Source organism: Glycine soja, chromosome 5, assembly GCF_004193775.1.
Source record: "Glycine soja cultivar W05 chromosome 5, ASM419377v2, whole genome shotgun sequence".
Taxonomy (NCBI): Eukaryota; Viridiplantae; Streptophyta; class Magnoliopsida; order Fabales; family Fabaceae; genus Glycine; species Glycine soja.
The window spans coordinates 40,537,863-40,561,322 of record NC_041006.1 but is presented as its reverse complement, the minus strand read 5'-3'; the positions used below and the strand labels follow the sequence as shown (position 1 = coordinate 40,561,322).

The following is a 23,460-nucleotide window of genomic DNA, read 5'->3' as shown; positions in this document are numbered from 1 at the left end:
AAATCTTATAATAAGTGGTTGAAATTTTTCGGACATAAAAAAATTTCTTCCCTATTCCTTAACTACTCCACCAAATTTGTGATTTTGATTAATGAAGATAATATGTGTAAAGAAAAGCTTCAAACATGCAATATCATCCAATCAAGGTTCCCATATGCATTTATGAATTTGATTATAATAACATGGAAGAATTCAAAATCTTATCTTCTTTTTTTTATTTGATAATCAACATTTAATGAATTTTAATTCAATTATTACTTTTTTTAATTACATAAATGAATTAAATCAATCATTTAAATTGTATTTAAAATTTTGATATTTTTTATGCAATTGAAATTGCATGATTGTTCTTAAAAATTTTGAAAGGAATTTTTTTTCTGGATAATATATACTACTTGGATTAATAAATGGTCATAGATTACAAATTATAAGTAATGGTCAATATGTATAATCTTATTCATAAGTATGATCATAAATTTAATCTTTGATTCGAATAAAATTTAAAAAAATATTAATCCTTTAATAAATATTAATACCTCAGAATTAATTTTTAACTTTGGGTTGAGTAATATCTTAATTAAAAGAAATAAAAATAATAAATTCTTGATTATAGATATATTAAATCAAATATTGAATAAAATAAGAACTTAATATATTTTAATCCTATTTTCTTTGTATCCAACTTGTATTTTATATTCTATTTTTATCTTATGTTATCATTACTACTAAATAATTTCTGATGCCTTTTTTTACAATTCTTCGTAATATTTAGTGCAAATGTTAAATAAAAATAAAACTGTAATTCAAATGGGAGAATAATATTAAAATCTCTAAAAGAGAAATTTAAAGAAGTAGTAGTTTTTACTTTTTAGAAAAAAGAAACGTGGGCGAGTGCACCATATTCCCTGGATCAAGGGCGGAGTTCGTCTTTTCTTCTCCTCTCCTCTACGAGACAGACAAATCACAAATCCCCTTTTTAGTTCAATCGTTCCCATCACCTTCGCTTGATTCATTCGTTGCGATTTTAACTTTCCAACTTCAATTTTCAAATCTCTAAAAACCTCTTTTATGTTTGTTTGTGGAATCTTCATCTCCCGTTTTAGCCAGCCATGGATGTTTGCGTAAAAGAAGAAGTGTTGGAGACTCCGATTGTCACCGAGAGGAGGCCAAGAACCGGCGTCGTTTCGGCGCCCCCTCCGGGTTCGGTTATTGAACTCAGCGATTCCGACACGGACGAAGACGAGGGCCATGATTTGGACAGTGCAGTCGCCAACGCAGTGAACGGTGCTTCTTCTTCGGTAGAGAGTCCGTCCAAGAAGCGAAGGACGAGCGAGGCTGGAGGAGTGGTTTTGCCGGTTGGATTCCTCACCCCTCTCCCTCCGGCTCCGGCGCCGACACCTCCTCCCACTGCGGTGCTGTCCTTGCCGGCGCCGGAATGGGCATCTAATTCGACGGCATCGCGCGCCAACGCGAGTAAGAGTTTGAGTCTGAATAGCTCCAAGCAGTTCTGGAAGGCCGGGGATTACGATGGTGCTCCGCTCGGAGGCTCTGGATCTTCAACAGGTGCGTTTTGTTCTTATGAAATGCCAAATAGTTACTAATTGGGGATGATATTGTGTTCTACACTTTTTCTTATGTTTCTGGTCTTCATTTGCATCTATATTATATGACAACAATAAGAATGATATTAGCATTCGGTATCCATTTTTTTTTTTTACAAACTAACCGATATTCGCACAAACTACATATTCAGAGAATAAAAAATGCGGATAGACAGGCCTCTCGCAATGCTTGTTTTCCCCGTAGTTTTTAATAATGCTTATTCGGAACTGAAAGAATTTATCCACGTGCTTGTTGTTTCTAACGTATGACAAGTTTAAAATTAAAAAAGGTTGACAGAACCTTAGTTCTATGTCTGTTGTGATGTTAGGTGAAGTAGAGATTATTTTTGGGGAGGGAAAACCTGCTTGATTCCCGGGAAATACAGAGATTACCATACATTGTTATTGTTTTTGCGTGTGCCTTCACAAAATTCAAAATAGGAAATTGCAAAGAATTTTACAATTAAAGGATTATCCTCTCCCTTTTAAAATGTTGTTTAGATTTTGGGCTGAAGTTCCTTTAGTTGTTGTATGATTTGTTGTATATGTATCACAGCACTCTAAACTTAGAAACCTGTGGTGTAACATTTGCTCCCATTTCAACTTCCAAGTCATTTTCTTGTTTCTTGCTTACTTTTATTCAAGTGAAAACCCTTTGGTTCCAAAGTTTGTCTCCAAAGTTCAAGTTTAGAGTAAACCTCTTCCCTCAACAATCAAAACTACACCATCCAGAAAAAGCATGCAATTAGGGATAGTCGATTGTATGCCCTTGTTAAGCACATCCAAGAGACCAAGACTAAATTAAATAGGTAAGAACTAAAGGTTGGGCCTTGATGTAGTCCTATACTTTCAGGAAATTCCTAAGTCTTGCTTCTTCTGGATGATGTAGTTTTGATTGTTGAGGGATTAAATAGGTAAGAACTAAAGGTTGGGCTTTGATGCAATCCTTTTAGGAATTAAATAGGTAAGTATTTAACACATGTCTTGTATAGCCTGAATATAACCCATGCAAATACCTTAATTTTCCAAAGTCTCTTACAACACTTCTCTTTGTATGCATAATCTTTTGTATAGCGACCATCATGCTATGCACAATTTTACTATATGTTTTTGAGGTTGAGAGTTCTGTGTAGCTATTCAGTATTGATTATCATACTCTCTCAATTAATGTCTTGGGACTTGGCTGACCATTTCTGAACATGATGCTTTAATTAAGGTTCAGCATCAAACCTTTTCTGAACCTTCTTTGTTATGCAATGAATAAATTCAATAAGTTCTTCATTGTCATAAATATTCTTGTTGCCCTTTTCTTTTGGTTGATTCTTTTATTCCTTTTGTCTGGCTGTCACAAACCTGAGGTTCTTTTCGTTAGCCTGTGTTGTTGACAATGTAACCATAATCTGATATTTCTTCTAAAATCTGCAGTTGGTATGGATCATGTCAGAGTTCACCCCAAGTTTTTACACTCTAATGCCACAAGTCATAAGTGGGCTCTTGGAGGTAAAGTGGAAAATGGGCATGTTTGTATCAATGGTTAATGGTTAATCTTTTTTTTTTTGTGATATTTAATGAATTTTTGCCCTTCCCCTTGATCCTTGAGATTTATCATTATTTATCATGCTTAGATTGATTATGCTATGTTTATGCAGCTTTGGCTGAGCTTTTGGACAATTCATTGGATGAGGTATGCTTTGCTTCCCATTTTTTGAATAAGGCATCGTTTGTGATTATTACCCAGCCTTACTCTTGAATTTGACCTCAGGTCTGTAGTGGGGCCACATATGTTAATGTAGATATGCTTACAAATAAGAAAGATGGCACTAGGATGTTGCTGATTGAAGGTATTTTCATTCATAAAATTTCTTTTCTGCTCAATAGATATATGGAAAGAAAGATGAAGTGTATTCGTATTTATGATGATTGGTTTTGGTTATAAAATAGAACTATAGAAGGAAGTGGAGGATCTACTTTAAGTGCTGTGATTCTATCATTTATCCCGCTATTTGTGGAAGCTATCCCACCACACAATAGTTTCTCCATCAAAATGCAGAGCAAACCTTAGTCATTGAAGGTGGGCTTTACATCAGCCGGGCAAACACATCAATTGAAATTCTACTTACTGAAGGAGAATGCATAAAATAAGAACAGAACCACATGAAGGGGACACGTAAGAGAATCCATGAAGATTCTGGTTTGAACATGTTGCATAGCTTCAAAAAGAAGGATCTTACAGGTTGCTACTTGCTAGTGGCACTTTCAAATTTTCAAGATTAACCAACCAGGAGGGGATTTTCAAAGTGAATGTTACAATATTAAATGGAGCAAAAAAAAGGGTTATAATATTAAAATAGAGAACTGCAGATCTCAAGCGAGACATAAGACATTGAATGGATTTTCATTTGAAATTACAACTGCAGAGAGAAATATCTAAGCAAGCCACGCCTTTCGTGTGTTTAGTATGGATTTTTATTTGTACTAAATAGCATTTTCCTTTTACCATCTCTATTGAGAAGCAAATTTTATTTTGACATGGCTATATGTGGAAAAGGTTTAGAAATTTGATTTTGGAATGCCTTATTAGTAGAGTCCTAATAGAAGTGTTATATGCTCCCACTTTCTTTTACCACTCTTGTTTTCTTTTTATGTTTTCAAAATCTAATATGTTGGGTTATTAAATTTTATTTCAGATAATGGTGGTGGAATGGATCCTGAAAAAATGCGTCAATGCATGTCGCTGGGGTATTCCGTGAAAAGCAAAATGGCAAATACAATTGGGCAATGTAAACTTTTAGTCTTGGGGAGATTGTAAATCTTATTGAATATAACTCCGTCCCTATTTATAAGACCCAACTTTTTTAAGTTGTTTGTTCTTTTATATAAGACCCAATCCATTATGTTCCTTGCATTAATTATTTTTAGACTAAAATACCCCTAATTAAATAGGAGAGAGGTTATATTAACATGCATTTAGAAGAGAGAGAGAAAAATTAATGACAATGGTATTTTTGGTAAAGTATATATATTTAAGACAAATTTATCGTTATCAACTAAATCATTTTTCTTAATCCTGAAGAAGTAATCCATTATGTTCCTTGCATTAATTATTTTTAGACTAAAATACCCTAATTAAATAGGAGAGAGGTTATATTAACATGCATTTAGAAGAGAGAGAGAAAAATTAATGACAATGGTATTTTTGGTAAAGTATATATATTTAAGACAAATTTATTGTTATCAACTAAATTAACCATTTTTCTTAATCCTGATGAAGTAGGTAATTGTGTTTTATAAATAGGAACGGAGGTAGTATTTCATTCAAGAGAGCATACTAATCTTTTGTGTTCATGTGATAGATGGAAATGGCTTTAAGACAAGTACCATGAGACTCGGGGCTGATGTAATTGTATTCTCCCGCTATCCTGGGAAAGATATGAAAAGGTTTGTTTGACTTTCTTATTGCTTCATTCATGATGCTTGTTTGCATTTGTTGGATTTATGATGCTTGTTTTCATGCACAATGGTGTAGTATTTACCCAATTTACTAATAGCTGTGTAATGTAATGTAATGTTATCTTGCTATTGCAGTTTTTGTTCATAAATTAAAGTAGTTCTTCATTAAAAAGCCAAATGAACTATTTATCTTTTGGCAAATGCTTACCAATGCCCTAAGGGCAGTAGTTAAGGAAGTAAAAGGGGAAAGGTTTTTATTGGGATGCATAAAAGTGTGCTCCCCTATGATTTTTAAATGCGCTCCCATATGATTTTTAATAAAACCTTTCTCCTTTTAATTCCTTAACCAGTGCCTTTAGCAAGACCTTTATCTTTTATCATTTGTGAATTTTGATTGATGATTTGAGGTTCTGAGGAGCATGCTTACCTTACATTAAGTGTGCAGCTTAAAATGCACCCTGCTGAAATGTTTTTGCTGGATTTCAATGGTTTTGTTTCAGACAAATAAATATACATTTAGCATTATAGGTTGCCTGGTCTATTACTGGCACAATCAGTAATTTTAGAATTGTCCTTAATAACATTAAGTATTTATATTGTGCTTGATGTGAATTTGTCTTGCATCCATTCTGTTACACTCGTATAAATTTATTGTTTATCATGGCATGCTTCTGTGTCTGATGGGGTGATTTTGATGTTTTAATAGCTCTTCACAAAGCATAGGGTTGCTGTCTTACACATTTTTGAGGAGTACTGGGAAGGAAGACATTGTAGTACCCATGGTAATTTGTTTTCTTTACTCATAGATTTTAGTTTTTTAAGTTATTAGGTGTGAAACTAAAATATTTATATTGAATTTTGTCTTCACATTTCTCTAGAAGTCCATGAGCCACAAGAGGTCTTGCCCTTGTCAATCAATGAACTTTGCCTTTCACTCTTTTGTGATATTATTTTATAGGAGTTTATACTATATATTGGAATAATGATAGGGTGGTCTAGTTTGTCTGCTTGAAGATAGCGAAATTCCTATGGTTTTGATATATGTTGCATCTTATACCTTTAGTTTGTTTACCTTGATCATCATTGGCACACACTTGTAATAATTACGTATCTGATTTTCTGCTGAGGTCCACGTGTTATGAAAACATTATTAATTGATTGCAAAGCATGGGGTGGGGGTGGGTTTTAAGAGACATTTAGGGGTGAGTAGGTGTTTTCTATTAAATTTTATTATTTGAATTGAGTATGTGCTTTTAATTATGCGTCTAACTATTGTTTATACTGAAACTAAAGCTGGACTATGAAAGAAGAGGACAGGAATGGAATAAGATAATACGAACTTCTCTGGATGATTGGGATAAAAATGTTGAAACAATAGTACAGTGGTCACCATTTTCTAATGAGGCTGATCTTCTTCGTCAGGTAATCCCTTGTTATTTGAGGTGAAGGTAGTAATTAATCTGATCTTATTTTCTGACATATGCTCTTCTTGACAAATTGGCTAATTTCACAAGTTGTGGTTAAAAGTCTATATTGTTGATAAACTGTTATTGTCTTACTCTTAATTTTTAGTTCAACTTGGTGAAAGATCATGGTACACGAGTAATTATATACAATCTTTGGGAAGATGACCAAGGTCAGCTGGAACTTGATTTCGACGAAGACCCACATGTATGCTTGAAAACTGAAGCTCATCATCCACCCTTAAAAAATTATTCTTTTTTTATAAGCAAATTTCATACAAATTTTGATACTTTTATGGATTGTGTCAGGATATCCAAATAAGAGGTGTAAATCGAGATGAGAAAAACATACAGATGGCTAAAGAGTTTCCTAATTCTAGACATTTCTTGACCTATCGACATTCACTAAGGGTAAACCAAGATGATTATCATTACTATTACTAATATATACTTGTGTAGATAAACAACATATATAGTTTTTCTTGTATGGAATTCCTGCTCCACTGTGTATGTATTATGTGTGTAATGTGTAATATGTAAGCATTATAATGTAATATTTTATATGTAATTTAGTTCTATTCTATGTTCAGTATAGACATGTATCTGATTTATGTACTGTGTGCGCATTGTCACACTTCTCATTATTATTTTTGTTTCCTATCCAGAGTTATGCCTCTATTTTATATCTGAGACTTCCTCCTGGCTTCCGAATTATTCTTCGTGGGAAAGATATTTTGCATCACAACATAGTGAATGATATGATGATGTCTCAAGAGGTGACCTACAGGCCTCAAGCTGGAGTTGATGGGCTTCTTCCGAAGGATTCAAATGTAATAATGTCTATTAAATTAAATCGAGTTTGATATTCCTAACTTGTGCAGAAATATGATTTCATCTAGATCTTTTGACAGATGGTTGCCGTTGTTACTATTGGATTTGTCAAGGATGCAGTACACCATATTGATGTTTCAGGTTTTAATGTTTATCATAAGAACCGACTCATTAAGGTAGGGTTTGTTATGATTAACAAATGATAAGCATCATTATGACATTATGTCATATGTGAAGCTTATCCCCTTCTCTCTTTGAAAGTTTTTGTGGGCCAAGTGCTTTTGAGATTATGAAGAATATCTTTTCAGTTGTTAAACTGGGTTTGTTGATTTTAATCTGCAAGACTTAGTTGGTCATTTGACCGTAACTAAAATTTTTATGTACTTATCATTGTTTTCTAGCTAAAAAAACTTTATCAATAGGATCTTTATAACTGGTATTAGTTGCTTAATGTCATCCTTTTGTTATCCTTATTTGGTTCTTAGAAATTAGAGAATTTCTGAGAAAATAGAATTTATTGATTCTGATGTAAATGTACAAAGTGATCCCAGTTCTGTTACAAGTACTATATATATTATAGATTTATAGCTTCAGTACCTGGTCAAGCTAAACTGAATAGATTTATAACTGCCTTTTAACTGAATAGCCAGCTGTATAACTGACAGCGGTGCACCTCTTAGTAAACCAGGAAAAGCAACAGTAGCCAAGAAATACTATTCTGACAAATGAGATAATTTGCAATTTATCTCTGGGCTGCTAATGTTTAATAATAATCTGTTGGGTATTGTTCTGAAAATAGTCTTTCTTTGTTTTCGAATTGGACTCGGCTTAAGGAGTTTCTTTTGAATTAAATTAACATTATTGTTTGGGGAACTTACTAGCGAAGAACTCTAGCTATTCTGCCTAGCAATCGAACTTTGAACTACTTGGAAGCCTTAGTTTGGGGGGGTATTAAGTTCATAAGGTCTATGATAAACAATCAATATGGAGGTTGCCACTTGGAGAAAACATTGTCATAATTCTTACAGGTTGTTTTCTTGTTTGTCAGCCATTCTGGAGGATCTGGAATCCAGCTGGAAGTGGAGGGCGTGGGGTCATAGGTGGAACCTCTTCTGTTCATTGAGTTCTGAGTTTCTTTTATCATGTCTACTGTATTCATTTAACACAAGGTTCATTTCTTTTAACAGGTGTGTTGGAAGCCAATTTTGTTGAACCTGCTCATGATAAGCAGGGCTTTGAGCGTACATTAGTTTTATCCAGACTGGAGTCTAAATTGATACAAATGCAGAAAAAATACTGGTGATTCTTTATTCTCCATTGGACTATTTATGGTAGTGGCTGGCGTAAGATATGAATTATGGTCTACTTATTTGTTATTCTCTATTTTATTTAGGAGCACTAACTGCTATAAAATTGGTTATGCTTCCAATCGAAGTAAAATACAAATCAGAGATTCTGCTGATAAAGGTATGATGTAGGCCTTGCTGTTTTAATTTGATTTTTATGTTGCTTTCTCAGTGAGTGAAATCTTATTGTGATGACCTTGCAATATTCTACAAATTGATCTTATTTTGCAGAGGCATCTGCCGATTATTTTCCTGAATCATCACAATCAAAAAGGAAATATTCTACCACGGATGGCAAGGCTCCACCGTTGACATCAGACAAATTGCATTCATATTCGAATCAGAAACGGATACAAAAACAAACAGAAAAATATAGGGTATATATTAATGGTCAATCTTCAGTCTCTCCTAAACGGAAAGTGCAAAGTTCATCTGAGCAATCATCATCCGATGACGAAGTCAGTGAAGTCTTGCCTAAGAAAAAAACTCAAAAGCTATCTACAGCCGAAAAATCATTTGAAAATGAGAATGGATGTTTTCAACATACCACATCAAGGGGAAAAACCTCACAGTACACACGAGGATCCAAGCTAGAGGTAGTGCATATCGTCATCTTTATTTTACTTTGTTCTCTACATAGTAGTCAATAGCGGATAGCAGAAAGAAACAGCCACCCCTTGAAAATGCTATAGCTGGATTACTGACTTAGGACTAGAAATGAGTTGAGTTGAACTGAGCTCGAGTCAACTTGATAAGTAATGGTTCAGCTTGGATCGAGTTCAATTTAAACTTTTATTCTCAACTCGACTCGGTTTAAACTCACAAATAGCTCGGTTAAACTCGTCAACTTGACTCAATTTAACGTTATAATTATTTTATGTAATTTTATTTATTTATTTTATGAAGAAACAAAATCAATATGGAATTAATAAAAAAATTATTATATATATATATGTATGTATCTACATATATGCATAGATAGATTTATATATCGAACTTGTTCGTGAACTAATCGAATTGAGCTATATGTAGCTCAAGTTCAGTTTATTTATTTAACGAGCTCAACTTTGAACTCAAGTTAAACGAGTCAATTGTCGATTCGAGTCTCGATCGGTGTTTGAGTTGATTTGGTTCATTGCCGGCCCTAAGTTATTTTGTTTTTCTTTTGTTATGCCTGTTTTGAAGTTTTCTATAACACATTGTTTTTCTAGATAGTTTGTATTATATAATACTATATGTTTTTTTTTAATTATTTTAAGTTCAATTTTACTTATATATATTATTTAGAAATTAGAAATTTTGTTATTATTATTTAACTTAATATATTATACATTGTGTTTTTATTTGGTTTTTAATTATTTAATTTATTGTATCATATATTATACTTTATTTAGTTGTTTATTATTATTATTATTATTATTATTATTATAAAATGATTTTATCTAGAAATTCTTTATTGTTTGTTATTTGAAAATGTCTCCTAAAAAAGAGTTAATTTTTGAGCTGCAGGGAAAAGATGTAAATGGTGGTGAGCAACCACTATCTGACAAAGATTTACTAACTCTCGAGCAATTCAAAAAAGAGAATCGTGAGTTGAAGGAGAGGTAAATTGAAATTTTAAATTTTTTACTGCATATCTTGCTTTCTTCAGTGAACTTGTTTCATTGAGCCTTATCCTTCTCGTTTTTTTTATATTTATGGTTATAGATTGCAAAGGAAGGAGGAGGACATTTTAGGGGAAGTGTTGCATGCTCTGCAGCATGAGAAAGACAGGTGTAAATCTCTTGAAACTCAGGTTTGGACCATGATCTCAACGCTTTACAGCTTAATACTTGGTTTCATTAAGTGATGTATATTGTTTGTATTATCCAATGGCGGTCTCAATGAGTTTACAAGATTGAATGGCACTAGCCAAGTTTTAGTACGACTTCTTGAGCTGGAATAAGTCTTAGTGAAAGTAAAAATCATAAAAAAAAGTCAAAAAAGAACAAAAGAATGTTAGACTACGTGTTTTTTTGTAGTTGGATCTCCAAGATTTTTGGAATGCTCCAAATTCTACTTGAGCGTCTAAATCTGGGTCGATACCCACAAAAACATCTCTGAACAAAGTTCTAGCACCATACCAAATGTGCTTGAAAAAGAATAGCAGAGTTCTTTTTTTGTTGGGGAAATCTAAAACTTATATCTATCCTTCGCCTTGCTAGTACTATTATGTTGTTCAGGATTTCAACTCAATAAGTACTTTTCTTTTATATATTTTATATTGGGTCTGTTTGTTTAAGTTTATTTGTTGAAAAAAATACTTATTTTAATAAAATATGCAACTTTCTGTTTTTTGTTTGTTTGTGTAAACGGCTTCTGCATAAAAAAATAATTTTTTGCTTATTTTAAGAAGTAAATTCTATTTGTTTATTAAATAAGCGATGAATTTTATTTTGTTACTTGGAGAATTTATCTTGATTTGAATTGTGTTATATTAAGATAGTTAGTTTAGCTTATATTGTTAGGTTGTTTGAATTATATTTTGATAATTAAAAGATATCAAATTTCAAGTTTAAACTAAAGATGTTGAAGATGATAGATGGAGAAAGAGATAAGAAATTCCATATTGTTAGGAACATATTTGACCTTTTAAGATAAAATATATATATTTGAAATTGATTTTTATTTCTCAGTTACAAATTGTTAAACCATTCAATTGGTATCGAAATTTAAAAGCACAAGAGTATATACCAGATTCATACTAGAAGAGTAAACATCAGAGTCGACGACCAGATTGAATTTGACTCAATTAGAGATCTCAGCTTCCATCCCCAAACTACTATATTGTTGAACTTGCATTTTCTTTAGTCATTTTACATATGTAACCGGAAACAATGTGATTTGAAGTCTATCGCCATGCAAAGCTAGTTTACCATTTATGGTATTTCTCGACTCTTCAGGATTATGTCATTTGCACATTTCATGTCTAGATCACGGCTTAAATGAATGAAAAAAAGACGTAGATTCAATTGGTCCAACTTTGACGACATTGAATATGATACTTGATGAATTTATTGAACCTGCAAAACTTTTGTGCTCGTTTAAACTCTGTTGCATATTTCTTATTTTTTTTCTTCATCAGCTCATTGATGCTGAAAAAAAGCTTGAAGAGTTGAACAACGAGCAAGAAACTCTCATTGATGTATTCGCTGAAGAGAGGGACAGACGTGATGCTGAAGAGAAAAAATTGAGAAATAAGCTCGAGGTTTTACTCTTGCCTAATGCACTTTCAAAATCAGGTGTATTAGCAATACACTCTAACATATGTTTCACATATTTTATTATTAGTTATAATTTATTGGAAATTACAAAATAAAGAGAGAATCATTAAATGAAAAGTGAAATCTATCAAAATTTGTGATTTTCAATAAATTTCAGCTGATAATAAAGAATATGTTCAAAAAATTGTGTTAGAAAATGTGTTACTAATATTTCTTAAAATAAAAATATAAAAGGGTGTATGTTCTCTTTCTTATAAAAGGCGGTTATAGTATTTGCGTTTTGGTTTTGGTTAAGCCTGACGATGTTTTTGTCTTTCTCCTGTAGGAGGCATCAAATACTATCAAAGAGTTGCTTGAAAAGATACGGAAGCTTGAAAGGAAGTCTTCAAGCGGCAAACTAGATCGATAAAAGCCTTGTTACTGCATTTTGAGTGTTATATCTACGTGGTGCCGGGAGCCTATATTTTTTGCTGTGCTGTTCATTGTTTGTATAGTTACACGATAGAACTCTGTTCCCTTCGTTAAACTTTGAAGTTTGAACTGTTGTTGAAATCCAATCCCTTCGTTCACCATGCTGTTGTAGGTAAGAGTTTTTTGATTGGAGGTCGGAGTCTTGGGTGAATTTTTCCACTTTTTTTGAGACAATTTGATTAGCGGGCAGAGGAAGTTGATTATTATACGAAGTCTTATTGAACAATCACTTCACTATTTTCCTTTAAATTCATGCATTTATCTTTCTACTAATTTACCTTTGCTTGTAAGTTTAATTTTATCCAATCTTTGGTTTTTAATTTAAATTCTCGCACATTAAGTTGCAAGTTGTCTACATTTCTTCGTTTTTCTAATTCATAAAAATGTATGTAAATGACACATGGCAACATCGCATTGACTTGTAAAGATATTATGATTAAATAAATTTTTGTTAAAAATAAATTTAATAACAACCTATGAAGTATTTGTTATATTATATTATTAATTATATGTAAAAATATTAAATTTAAAAATACATAGGCATCATCTATTTTATTTGAAAATAATTAAAATTGAAATTCTTTAATTATCAAATTACATCTTTATATTTCATTAAGATTAAAATTTAATTTAATATCATTTTTACTTTTGAACTAATCTTTTTGTTTATTATTTAGGAAATATTTAATATATTCATTATACTATTAGTATTTTTATTTAAAATCTTTTAATTATAAGAATTAAACATCATAAAATGATAAATGATACCTCGAACTTACCAATTAAAACTATAATACTTTGTAATTCAATTTTTAAAAATTTAAAATATTTTAGAGTTGGCGATGAAAATTATCTACACTTGCTCTCTATATACATTTAAAGAGCATTATTTTAGAACTTAAAAATAATAATGATAATTTATGACTCCAAATCTAATTAAAAAATAAATACTTTTCAGTAAAAAAATTATTTGCAGATGTAATGTTTATAATTCCTATAAGTTTAGCGGAAACCTTTTGCAATTAAATTTCAAACCCACCATTTGAAAGTAGCCTTTTTTCTTAAAATAATTGTAAAAAAATTTCAAACTCGCAGCAATTAATTTTTACTACCTAAACATAATCTTTTATTTTTTAAGGAACATAATCTTTTATTTTTTAAGGAACATAATCTTTTATTATAGTTAAAGTAAAATTTTAATCTCTAATAATTTTATTCAATATTAATTTTTATTTTTTAATTATTAGTCATTTTTTTGTCAGATTTCCTTTTCCTTGAATCCTCAAATTCTCTTTTCCTCTTCGAAATCTTAGCGACTAAATCAATTAGACTGTTTATATTACTTCAAGGGGCGCATTTGGTACAAATAAAGTTAATTTGTGTCCGAAAATTATAATTCCTGAAAATTATAAATCCTGGGAATTATGATTCATATGAATAATTAAAATTTGTTTAATTTGTTATAAATATCCTTTTTTTGGAATCAAATAATTAATGTGATATGTTTATCAAAATTTTTAAACAGTTATCAAATTAAATGATCTAATAATAGTAACGTGATTTTTTTAAAATTATTTTTATCATAGTAAAACTCTTTTTTTTTCTTTAACTCAGGCTTCCATGAGACTATTTTAGTGGAAAACTTAATTAAAAACAATTGGATTCTTGTGAATGTTAGATTCATGAAAAAGATTTTTAAAACATGCATATCAAATAGGAGTTTAAAATTCTCAATTTATAATTCATGCAAAACTTAAAAGAATCCCTCTACTTACCAAACGCCCCCAAAAATCTATCAATCAAAATATTATATTCTTTGCTAAAATTAGAACATATCAACAAGATAATGAAAATGATGTAAAATAAATTAAGAGATTAAGAGATACATTATAATTATACCTAATCTAATATTTTTGTTTGGTGAATATCTAATCTAATATTTTAGATTTGATTTAAAGGTAATGCAAGATATTAAGATATAAAATTGTGTATAAATATGTTATTAATGTTAAAGTATAGTGTAAAGAAATTTCATAAGAAACGGAAAATAATCATCAAAATTATATATTATTATTATTGAGTCCCCTTATATATATATATATATATTTATATATTTATATTTGAGCTAAAAAAATTTCTTTTGTGATAAGTGTTAAGGATAATCTCACAAACACCTTGGATTTAGGAATTTTCTCAAGTTCCTCAATAAAACTACAACTCAAGGTTGCTTGACTATAACAAGCTAAAATAGATTTAAGTTGTCATCTCATTATTTTCCGTTAATTTTTTTTTATTTCCAAGTTTTAAATTTATTTTTAAAAATAATATAACTAAATACATGTCTTGACTGATGAAAATCAAACATATGTAAAATTAAATATTAAATATTTTATTTTATAATTAAAAAATAATTAATAACTCTTAATTAATGATACATGGAAAATAATGTTATAAAATTAATTAAACAAAATAATTGTTACAATGATTGATTATTTTATCTTTAAATGAGGTCATATTCAACTCCACAGAAACTAAAATTATAAATTTAAAATTATAGAAGAATTAAAATTATAATTTAATTTTTTATTTCATTTACAACATGCGACTTTGGGAAAAAAAAGTCCTAATTTATGAAAGTCGTATTTTTTGTTTTGATAAAAGTTGTGTTTATAAAGCTGTAATTCTTAACGCCATTTCTTTTAATAATATGTTTGTTATCCAATATTATATATATTAACAAATCAAACAGATGTAAAGGAATATAACTTGATAATTTATGAAGGGGTGATTCTATCGCATTATTCACTAAAAGCACCCAAAAGAATTATCTTCCGTATTTTGTGAATGCTTTTGTCAGCCTATAAAATTGATGTTAACTTGTTATGAATATTAAAAAAGTTCTTATTAAAAAGAAAGTATATATTTCACAAGAATCTTTTCATGTTACTATACTTAACATTAGCTCCAAAGACTAACAATGTTTAATAAAATCATTTTGCTGAAAAGCATATTGAAATACGTAATGATAATTACATAAATTCACATAATTGAATGACAACAAGGAAATTGCTCATTATTTTGAACAGTTTAATTTTTGAAAAAGTTGTCTTTTGGGGTCACGTAACTTCGATAAAACTTTTTTGGATCATGCAAATTAATCTCCACATGCCCGAAGCTCGTGTGGCTGATATTTTCTTGGCTTTTAACTTATAATTGTGCCTTCCTAGTTCACATTTCCATCAGGTTCATAGAGAGATTCATTCCGAGGTTTTTAGTTGAAATACGTTCAACCAGGAAACAGTGTTTTTCGTGAATTATCCATGTCAATGGCATCATAAACTGAATGAGAAAGTGAACACAACTCAAGAGATATCACGCACGTCATTGCAAATGCAAATGCAAAACGACAACTTGATGCACAACAGTAGCAATCAATGGTTACAATGTGTCATCAACCCTGTAGACCTTGTAATAAAAGAATGACAGCATCTTCGGAAGTCACCATTAACACAAACTTTTCTATAAGTATATAATTGCTCGTATACGTACTTTACACGGGAATGTTGAAATAGGGGTTTGTTCAGGCAGATGATTTCTACAGTTCATGAGTGATTGATGTATAAGGATACGCATCCAACTCACTTCACAATATGGAACAAGAACAGACAACCTTCTTGGGCGAATCATCGACCTTCTTATCTGTTTAGGCAAAAGAGAAATGCAAATCATCAAACTGTATTGTTTATTCAACTTTCAAGTCAAAGGTACAGAATGTCTGGTGCACAAATATGAAAAGAAAATAGTTTTCAAAGCTGGTAATGTCAAATATGCTTCATGTTTGATGGACGACTCCTTCACCCGCACTGTAACCTAGGTATCTCCTCCAGCAATTATTATTTTGTCATATTACCCTCGGTAAAAAAAATTGATTCATGCTAACTAAAGTTAGTTAGCTAACCATATTTAATTGCGTCAATCTCAATTAAAAACTAAATTTTTTCCCAACTTATTCTTCATTGGAACTTGGTGTCATAAATAAAAATGAGTAATTGGAACTAAAACTGCAATTAAATGAAAGGTATTTTAGAGATAATAACATTAAATGAAGTAAAGTTAGTGTCTTTACCAGAAAATGAAGAATTGGCTCTCCAAGAAAAGTATATTCATATTTTTAAAACAACCTACTGAACTTTACATTTTTTAAATGATAGTGAGCCTAGGAAAAAATACTAAGAAATTATGTTTTAATATTTTATATTATATTTTACACTGACTTTTCTAAATGTTTTAAAAAATTATAATACCAGTGTATCTAACTGTATGGAAATATTAGATCAAATATTCAAGCCAATGAAAAAAAAAATCTTTTAATTGGACATGTAATGAGCAGAGTAGTGTTAAACATGTGTTGTAAAGGTCTTAGAGGGGTGTGAGGTGAAAACATGTCCAATACTCTTAACATCTCAAGCAAGAGTGTTCGTGCTCAACACTTTACCTTCCCCATACGAAGCAATGGAGTAATGGTAAGCTACATTGATATTTGGCTTGACAATCAAACCAATAAACTGCAACTATTATTCAGAAGAAGATATAGGTGGTTATGGATGACAAACTACACAGCCTATAAAGCAATACAATAACCATTTATAATTTATACATACAGGCCCGTGCCACACATAAAAAGGAATATAACACTGAAGGACATCAGATCTCCCTTTCATATGTTTCTTGTCATACATTACTAGCATTATAATTTTTGAACCAAAATTATGAACCATACCCTTTTCCTTTACCACATGAACCAACCAGGGGAAAATCATTCTCACAAAAACACAATAATTCATTTCTAGTTTAGTATTTTTAGCACTGATTATACAACTTGAGTCTAGGCAACTTGTGTAGACTAAATATAATAAATAACACGCCATATGTTAAAGTATTGTCGAAATCTTTGTTCCACACATTTATTTTACATTTGAAACGAATAAATGTCATATTACTTATTAGGCTTTTGGTTTTCAATTTTCAATAATATTTATTCAACTACTCAAAGCAATGGAATCATATAATATGATGTACAAAAAATTATTGAAAGACCAGTTGTTTTTTGGGTATATTTTTCATTTTTTTATTCAATCAAACTTTTTAATCAAATAAATGCCTAATGCCAAATTACAATGCATATAAGGTTCATGAATAGATTGAAATTATTTAGCCTATTATTATTGTTTTTTTTTTTTAATCTTTTAGGACATATAATGTGATCATTTTATGCTAATTTACAATTTTCACTAACTTGATTTATTATGGTTTTATCTTAAGTTTATTATTAAATATGTTGCATAAAATTAAAAATATATAACTCTCCCCTATTTGACCAGTTTAGTTATAGTTTTCAAAAATTAATCTCTAATGGGAAAAGCTGGCTACCCTAATTAATCTACATTCTACAAGTGTCCCTCCATTCTACCTCATTTATTTCACTTACAAGAGACCGAAATGTTCCAAAAGGGTTCTTAAATCACTACATGATATTAGCAAGCCAATATGTCATCATGCAGATCCAACTGCAAACTCGTGGAAGTTGGTTCTGACATGAGCTCTACTTAATTTTTCATACCAAGTAAATAATAGTTAACTTAAAATAAATCTAACTAAAAATCATATATATTCCCCGTAGCAAGAAGTCCATGGAACTTACCAGCTTTAGTTTTTGATAGAGATGGCTGTACAACAACATGCATTATTATAACACCCCCTGCAGTCTCACCAAACGGTACTTTACATTGACCAACAGTCTTATTGTTTTCCAAGATTTTACCAGAGCTAATCAATTTCACTTCATTAGCTGACTTTGGCACGACAGTTTTACCTACACAAGGGAGAAAGTGCAACAGATAAAATGATAGAACAAGAAAGAACCTATGCCATACCCTATCTTCAATAAGTCGTAGAAAAGGACCCAAAGCAACCATAACAATTAACAAGTTGACTGGATTGATAGAGGAATAAGATAATAAAGGCTATCATATGTAACAGCCCATACCTTAATTAGAATGATAATGTTTAATCACCCGTTTTTAGTTTATAAATGTCAATTGAGCAGCTGAAGAGCCCAATTTTCCGTTGCAAAGAGTTTGACCACAACTTTCTAATGTAATTTTATTTAATGTTATCATCAGTATTTTACAAATAATTATAATTTGGTCAATGACCTTCAATTATATCAAAGTAACTGGAAAAATAAATAAGATTCTAAAATGATCAAAAGATTAATTCATGTTGGCTGTCATTCCTTTTGATCAACTAAGCATCTCCCAATCATTTTATAATTTCACAATAAGGTTTACACAGAAATAAGGGGAAAAGCACATATTGGATTTGTTCACAGAAGTCAGAAGGGTTCAAAGATATATATGTAAATTGTTGGAATATTTGGGTTCTCATTGTTATAGGAGACTTTAATATATTAGGAGTCTAGTTGGGTTGGACTTGTACTAGTTGTACAACTGTATGTTTTAAATCTTTAAGTCATTGATTATCAATATAAATAGCAGTCAATGTTTTACATCATACGCACATTTTCATTATATGTGAAATGTTATTTCTTTTACACCTTTTTCAAATAATTTCAACATGGTATGACATTGGTATCATCCTTCAAGATCAATTCCATCACAATCTCTGTTGCCGAGTTTCAAAAAACCTGGAACTCCTTTTGTTTGGTCCTCCTCTCCCATATGAACTTTGTCCAGTGACTATCAACTTCTGTTTGTTAGAGCACCAACTACAACTACCACAATCTAGTTTCCCGTACTACTTATGGTTGTGTTCACTTTTCTGGTGTGCCTTTTCTTCTTTCCCACCAATGTGAGATCTAGTTCACCTTCATGGCCTCCATTCAACAAACTAACAGCAACATTTTAATCAGACAGTGCCAATCCAATAGAACTTTCCCAAAACCTTGCAGTGGCCCACCCACACGTAGAAGTATCTACAGCGGCCTCAGTCTCATGTCCCACTAGATGGTAGTGCATCCCAATCAACCTTCACGGCTTTACTGGTGACCAGTCCAGATTTCCATGCCTCAACTTTTCAGGCCAGTTGCTAGCCTTGGATGCTGGTTTAAGCCACTCCTCTAAAACAGTTGGCTGTGCTATGCAAAGATCCCATCTGTATTTGGATCTGGTTACCCTATTTGGGTTGTTGGCTTCTTCTTACATCATGGAATACTATATTCTTGCCTTTGGCTTTAATCCTCTCAATTTGATTCCAACTTGTTCTATTTGCATGGATAAGCTTATTCCATATTTCAACATAATATAAATATATAACTTCTAGAGTTATAATTGATTTCAGCAATGCAAGAGATTTTGTGACAAAAATCTGGTAATATCAATCTTGACATATGCTATGCAACTGATAACCAAGTCCTTAACTGCTATTAATATGTGAGCAAGGAAGGTATTTAAATGTCTGTGCTTCATCACAATGAGGATAACAGAATGACAATAGCAGTCCAGTAATATTTTACTCTATTTAGGAAATATTTAGGCAAACCAAGATCTGCATGCCTGTATGAATGAAAATTCAGGTGAAAATCTCATGTCCTCATTATTCAGTCTTCACGCTCCAATAAACCAACATTCAAGTTCATGAAATTAACACAGAAATGACAACAGAAAAAAGCAGCTCTGCAACTTCGATAATAATAATACTATTTTTCAGTTATGAACCTATGACTACAACAGTGTGATCTATGCTCCTCTATAAATATGCAGGCCAAACATTAAAAGGGGGCTTCACTTGGCTTGGGTTATTCAATTCAGATTTTACTTGACACAACACAACCACGGTCTCACCAATATATCACAGTTTCAACTTTCAATGATAGCAACAAATTCGGAACTCACCAATTTCTAGCATGAAAAAATTGGATAACATGTTTCCCAGAACCATCAAAGATCAAACAATCCGCAGCTATAATTGAACTCGCTAAACCAAACTAGCAATTTAAACTTATCAACTTATCAAAATCAAAACCAAAGGAATGCGTAAACAAAAGTAACAAAACAATTGTGATGAAGAATAATTGAAATCAATATGGAGGTAAGTGAAGAGAGAGAGACCTTTGGGCCAATCGGAGACAATCCTTTGCTTAAGCATATCGACGGTGGCGGCGGAGGAGTACCTGAAGGGTCCGATATCGGAACCATCGTACAACCTAAATTTGATGTCCACCAAATCCTCTTCCGGCATTTTGAATTGACCTCTTCTTCCTCTTGTTCTCTTCTCCTATGGCTTCCCAATCCTTACCCTAATCCTAACCCTTCCTTCCTCGATTCCTAAAATTCCAATCGAGAATTTGATTTGATTCCGTGATTATTAGACACTAAATCGAATCTTCAAAGATCTGTAATTCGACGATCTATTATAGCTATGAAAGAGAAATTGAACACTACCTCAGTTTGATCAGAGTGAAACCATTCCGACTTTTGACTTTATTCGATACCTCTGTGCAGTCACCTTTTCCTTCCTTCTGCTGTTTCTGTTGGTGAACGCTGAACTCAACAACAACGCAAACATTCAATAAATTAAAACATTTTTTTTAAAAAAAAATAATAAGGGGAACAAGCATAGTTGGAAAACCCTTTATTGATCCAATGGAGACATTGGATTATTGGTCCAAGTGGTGTGTTAGTATTTGATTTACTTTCATCTGATTTATATTAAAAAAATTAAAATATTATATATATATATATATATATATATAAAAATTATATATAATAATATAATTAATATTATTTAATTAAAAAAAATTCATCTATAATTTTATATTTCAAAATTTAAAATAACAGTATCAAAGTTAATAACACGAGTAAAGTGTATTAATAATAAAAAGAGTGTAAACAGTAACTAACAAAATTAAAACATAAACTCACTTTTCAATAAATAAAATGGGTGAAAAATTTAGTTTTTCAATAAACAAAAAGTGTGAATAAACTTTTTATACTTCCATTATTGTTGTTTTGTGCTATCCCATTATTTTTTTAACGCACACAACCTGATCCGGATTTTTAAAATCGGTCAGGTAATCGAATTTCCACAAAATTAGTTAGATCATTTCATACATGAATGGTCCAATAATGAAATCAGTTCGATTATATCACCGAGTTCTCGTTGGATCTATTTGACTAACCAGATCGAACGGGGTTTTACAAGGTAAATTACTAAATTCAATTTAACAAATACCTACTGCACTCACCATTTCTACCCCGACACAGTTTCTATGATGGTGTGGATTTGGGTTTATTCTGGCCCAAGAATAAGCTTTTGTTGACTTGAATTGGGCTCGATATCGTTAAATTGATCCTGGACTGGACCAAAAGTAAGCCTCCCATAATTTTCTTCCTTCAGTTAATTAATTATTATAATTATTCCTTCAAGACTGAAATTAGCATTCCTGTTATATGCTTCTAAGAGTTTGGTGCAACTTAATTAAAAATGCTGATACAGTGATACTTTTATGTTATATCGTCAGTTATATTATTTCTACCAAAAGAAATCGTAAAATATTCATTACGGGCTTTTGATCGTTTTAATTTAATCTTTGTCTCAAATATCTCCAATTAAAACTGGCAAGCTCTTGTCATTGCATGAATATAAATATGATATGATGTGGTCTACTCACTGCCACATGTGCATCTGACTCACTAGAAATGTGTCCTTACCTTTTGATGCAGGCCACATGTCAGCCATGCTGTCACTGTGTATGCTATAAGCGTGCACACATATGAGTATCTTGTATAGAATCATTTTGGTTGTCATAGTCTTATTTATAAAACGGCAGAAAAATATGTAACAAAGGAAATGGAATAAGAGCCACATATGCAATTGAATTCTTATTTCAATAGCAAATTCGAAAGCCATCAATCATGCATACTTTTCTTTCAACTTATTAATATTATTGTTCTTTATTATAGATTATATATACTGGTCATGAAGACTTGATTCCGGTGTAATTGGTACATTCCATTAATGTATTTCCAATGACATGTTGTACATTGATGGATATATAGTAGATGCTCGAATGTCAAATCAGATGCATCTTGATCTGACATTAAGTTTGATGCGAAAGTGGTCAATGAACGTGAAGACAAATTATTCCAAAAGAGATTAAAATATCTGCTGCTCATTTATGACGTAAGTTGTCAAGGATGCATAGCTTTTTTCTTTTTTCTTGTAAAAGAGTCCCTTATATATATATATATTCTAGGCTTTTGCTCGGTTGTCTGTGGTAGTAACTGCATCATAAGAAGTTGATTGACATAGAATAGATTTTATCGTATGATGTAGCCTAGCTTATCATACTTGCATACCACAAGATCATAAGTAGAGAAAGTAAAGAGAAGGCTTATACATATGATTGAATGTTACATAATGAAAATACCTATGTATCAGTGTTCGTTTTTGGTGTTGAAGTTGATGTTACAAAAACCTTTAAGTCTGCATGAATATAGCGACTTGCTGATGCTACCATTGTTTCAAAAGAATATTTAATGTTTGTTTTGGAAAACTAGATTGACCATTACGTACAGTTGGTTAAAGTAGAGGAGTTTTATATTAATACCTTTTTCAAATACGGGAAAGCTTATTGTGATAGCTGAGAAATTGGTTTGTCAATACTCAGCAGCAATCATCTCCTAACTTTGTCATATGATTACAAGGATTCTACTGGCTGTCATTGGGGTTATGAAATAACTAAATTTCCATTTTTATTGATTTTGTAATGGCTGATATTTCGGGCAAAAAAATATATGGTCACGGTGTATTCAGCAATCAGCTAGCAATTGTACACCAGATTTTATAATGGGTTAGAAACTTAAGAGTACCCTTTTGAATTTTAAGAAATGTCTTATCACTATTAAAAAAATGCACTCTGGACCCAGATGGACTTATGAGTGTACATACTCTAATTTGACAAATTAAAACTAAGCTAAACACCTTGTATCTGTACGGTGACAGTTTTCAAACA

The 23,460-nt window shown here is 31.3% G+C and overlaps 2 protein-coding genes across 2 annotated transcripts; one reads left to right on the top strand and one right to left on the bottom strand.

The window, feature by feature from the left end:
- Positions 1-870: 870 nt before the first annotated feature.
- LOC114413333 (protein MICRORCHIDIA 7-like) lies at positions 871-12,721 on the top strand. The gene is made up of 20 exons (XM_028377668.1): positions 871-1,563; positions 3,027-3,101; positions 3,251-3,285; positions 3,364-3,442; positions 4,289-4,381; positions 4,955-5,039; positions 5,758-5,833; positions 6,345-6,473; positions 6,624-6,722; positions 6,824-6,925; positions 7,180-7,344; positions 7,426-7,521; positions 8,394-8,445; positions 8,533-8,644; positions 8,739-8,812; positions 8,923-9,287; positions 10,201-10,295; positions 10,399-10,486; positions 11,816-11,938; positions 12,280-12,721. Exons 1-20 carry the CDS (start codon positions 1,110-1,112, stop codon positions 12,361-12,363), a joined length of 2,481 nt encoding a protein of 826 aa, XP_028233469.1. The 5' UTR covers positions 871-1,109; the 3' UTR covers positions 12,364-12,721.
- A 3,066-nt stretch (positions 12,722-15,787) lies between these two features.
- LOC114413332 (membrane-anchored ubiquitin-fold protein 3) lies at positions 15,788-21,119 on the bottom strand. The gene is made up of 4 exons (XM_028377667.1): positions 20,888-21,119; positions 20,555-20,770; positions 18,127-18,297; positions 15,788-16,124 (listed from the first exon to the last, which is right to left on the bottom strand). Exons 2-4 carry the CDS (start codon positions 20,682-20,684, stop codon positions 16,069-16,071), a joined length of 357 nt encoding a protein of 118 aa, XP_028233468.1. The 5' UTR covers positions 20,685-20,770; positions 20,888-21,119; the 3' UTR covers positions 15,788-16,068.
- Between the last annotated feature and the right edge of the window lie 2,341 nt (positions 21,120-23,460).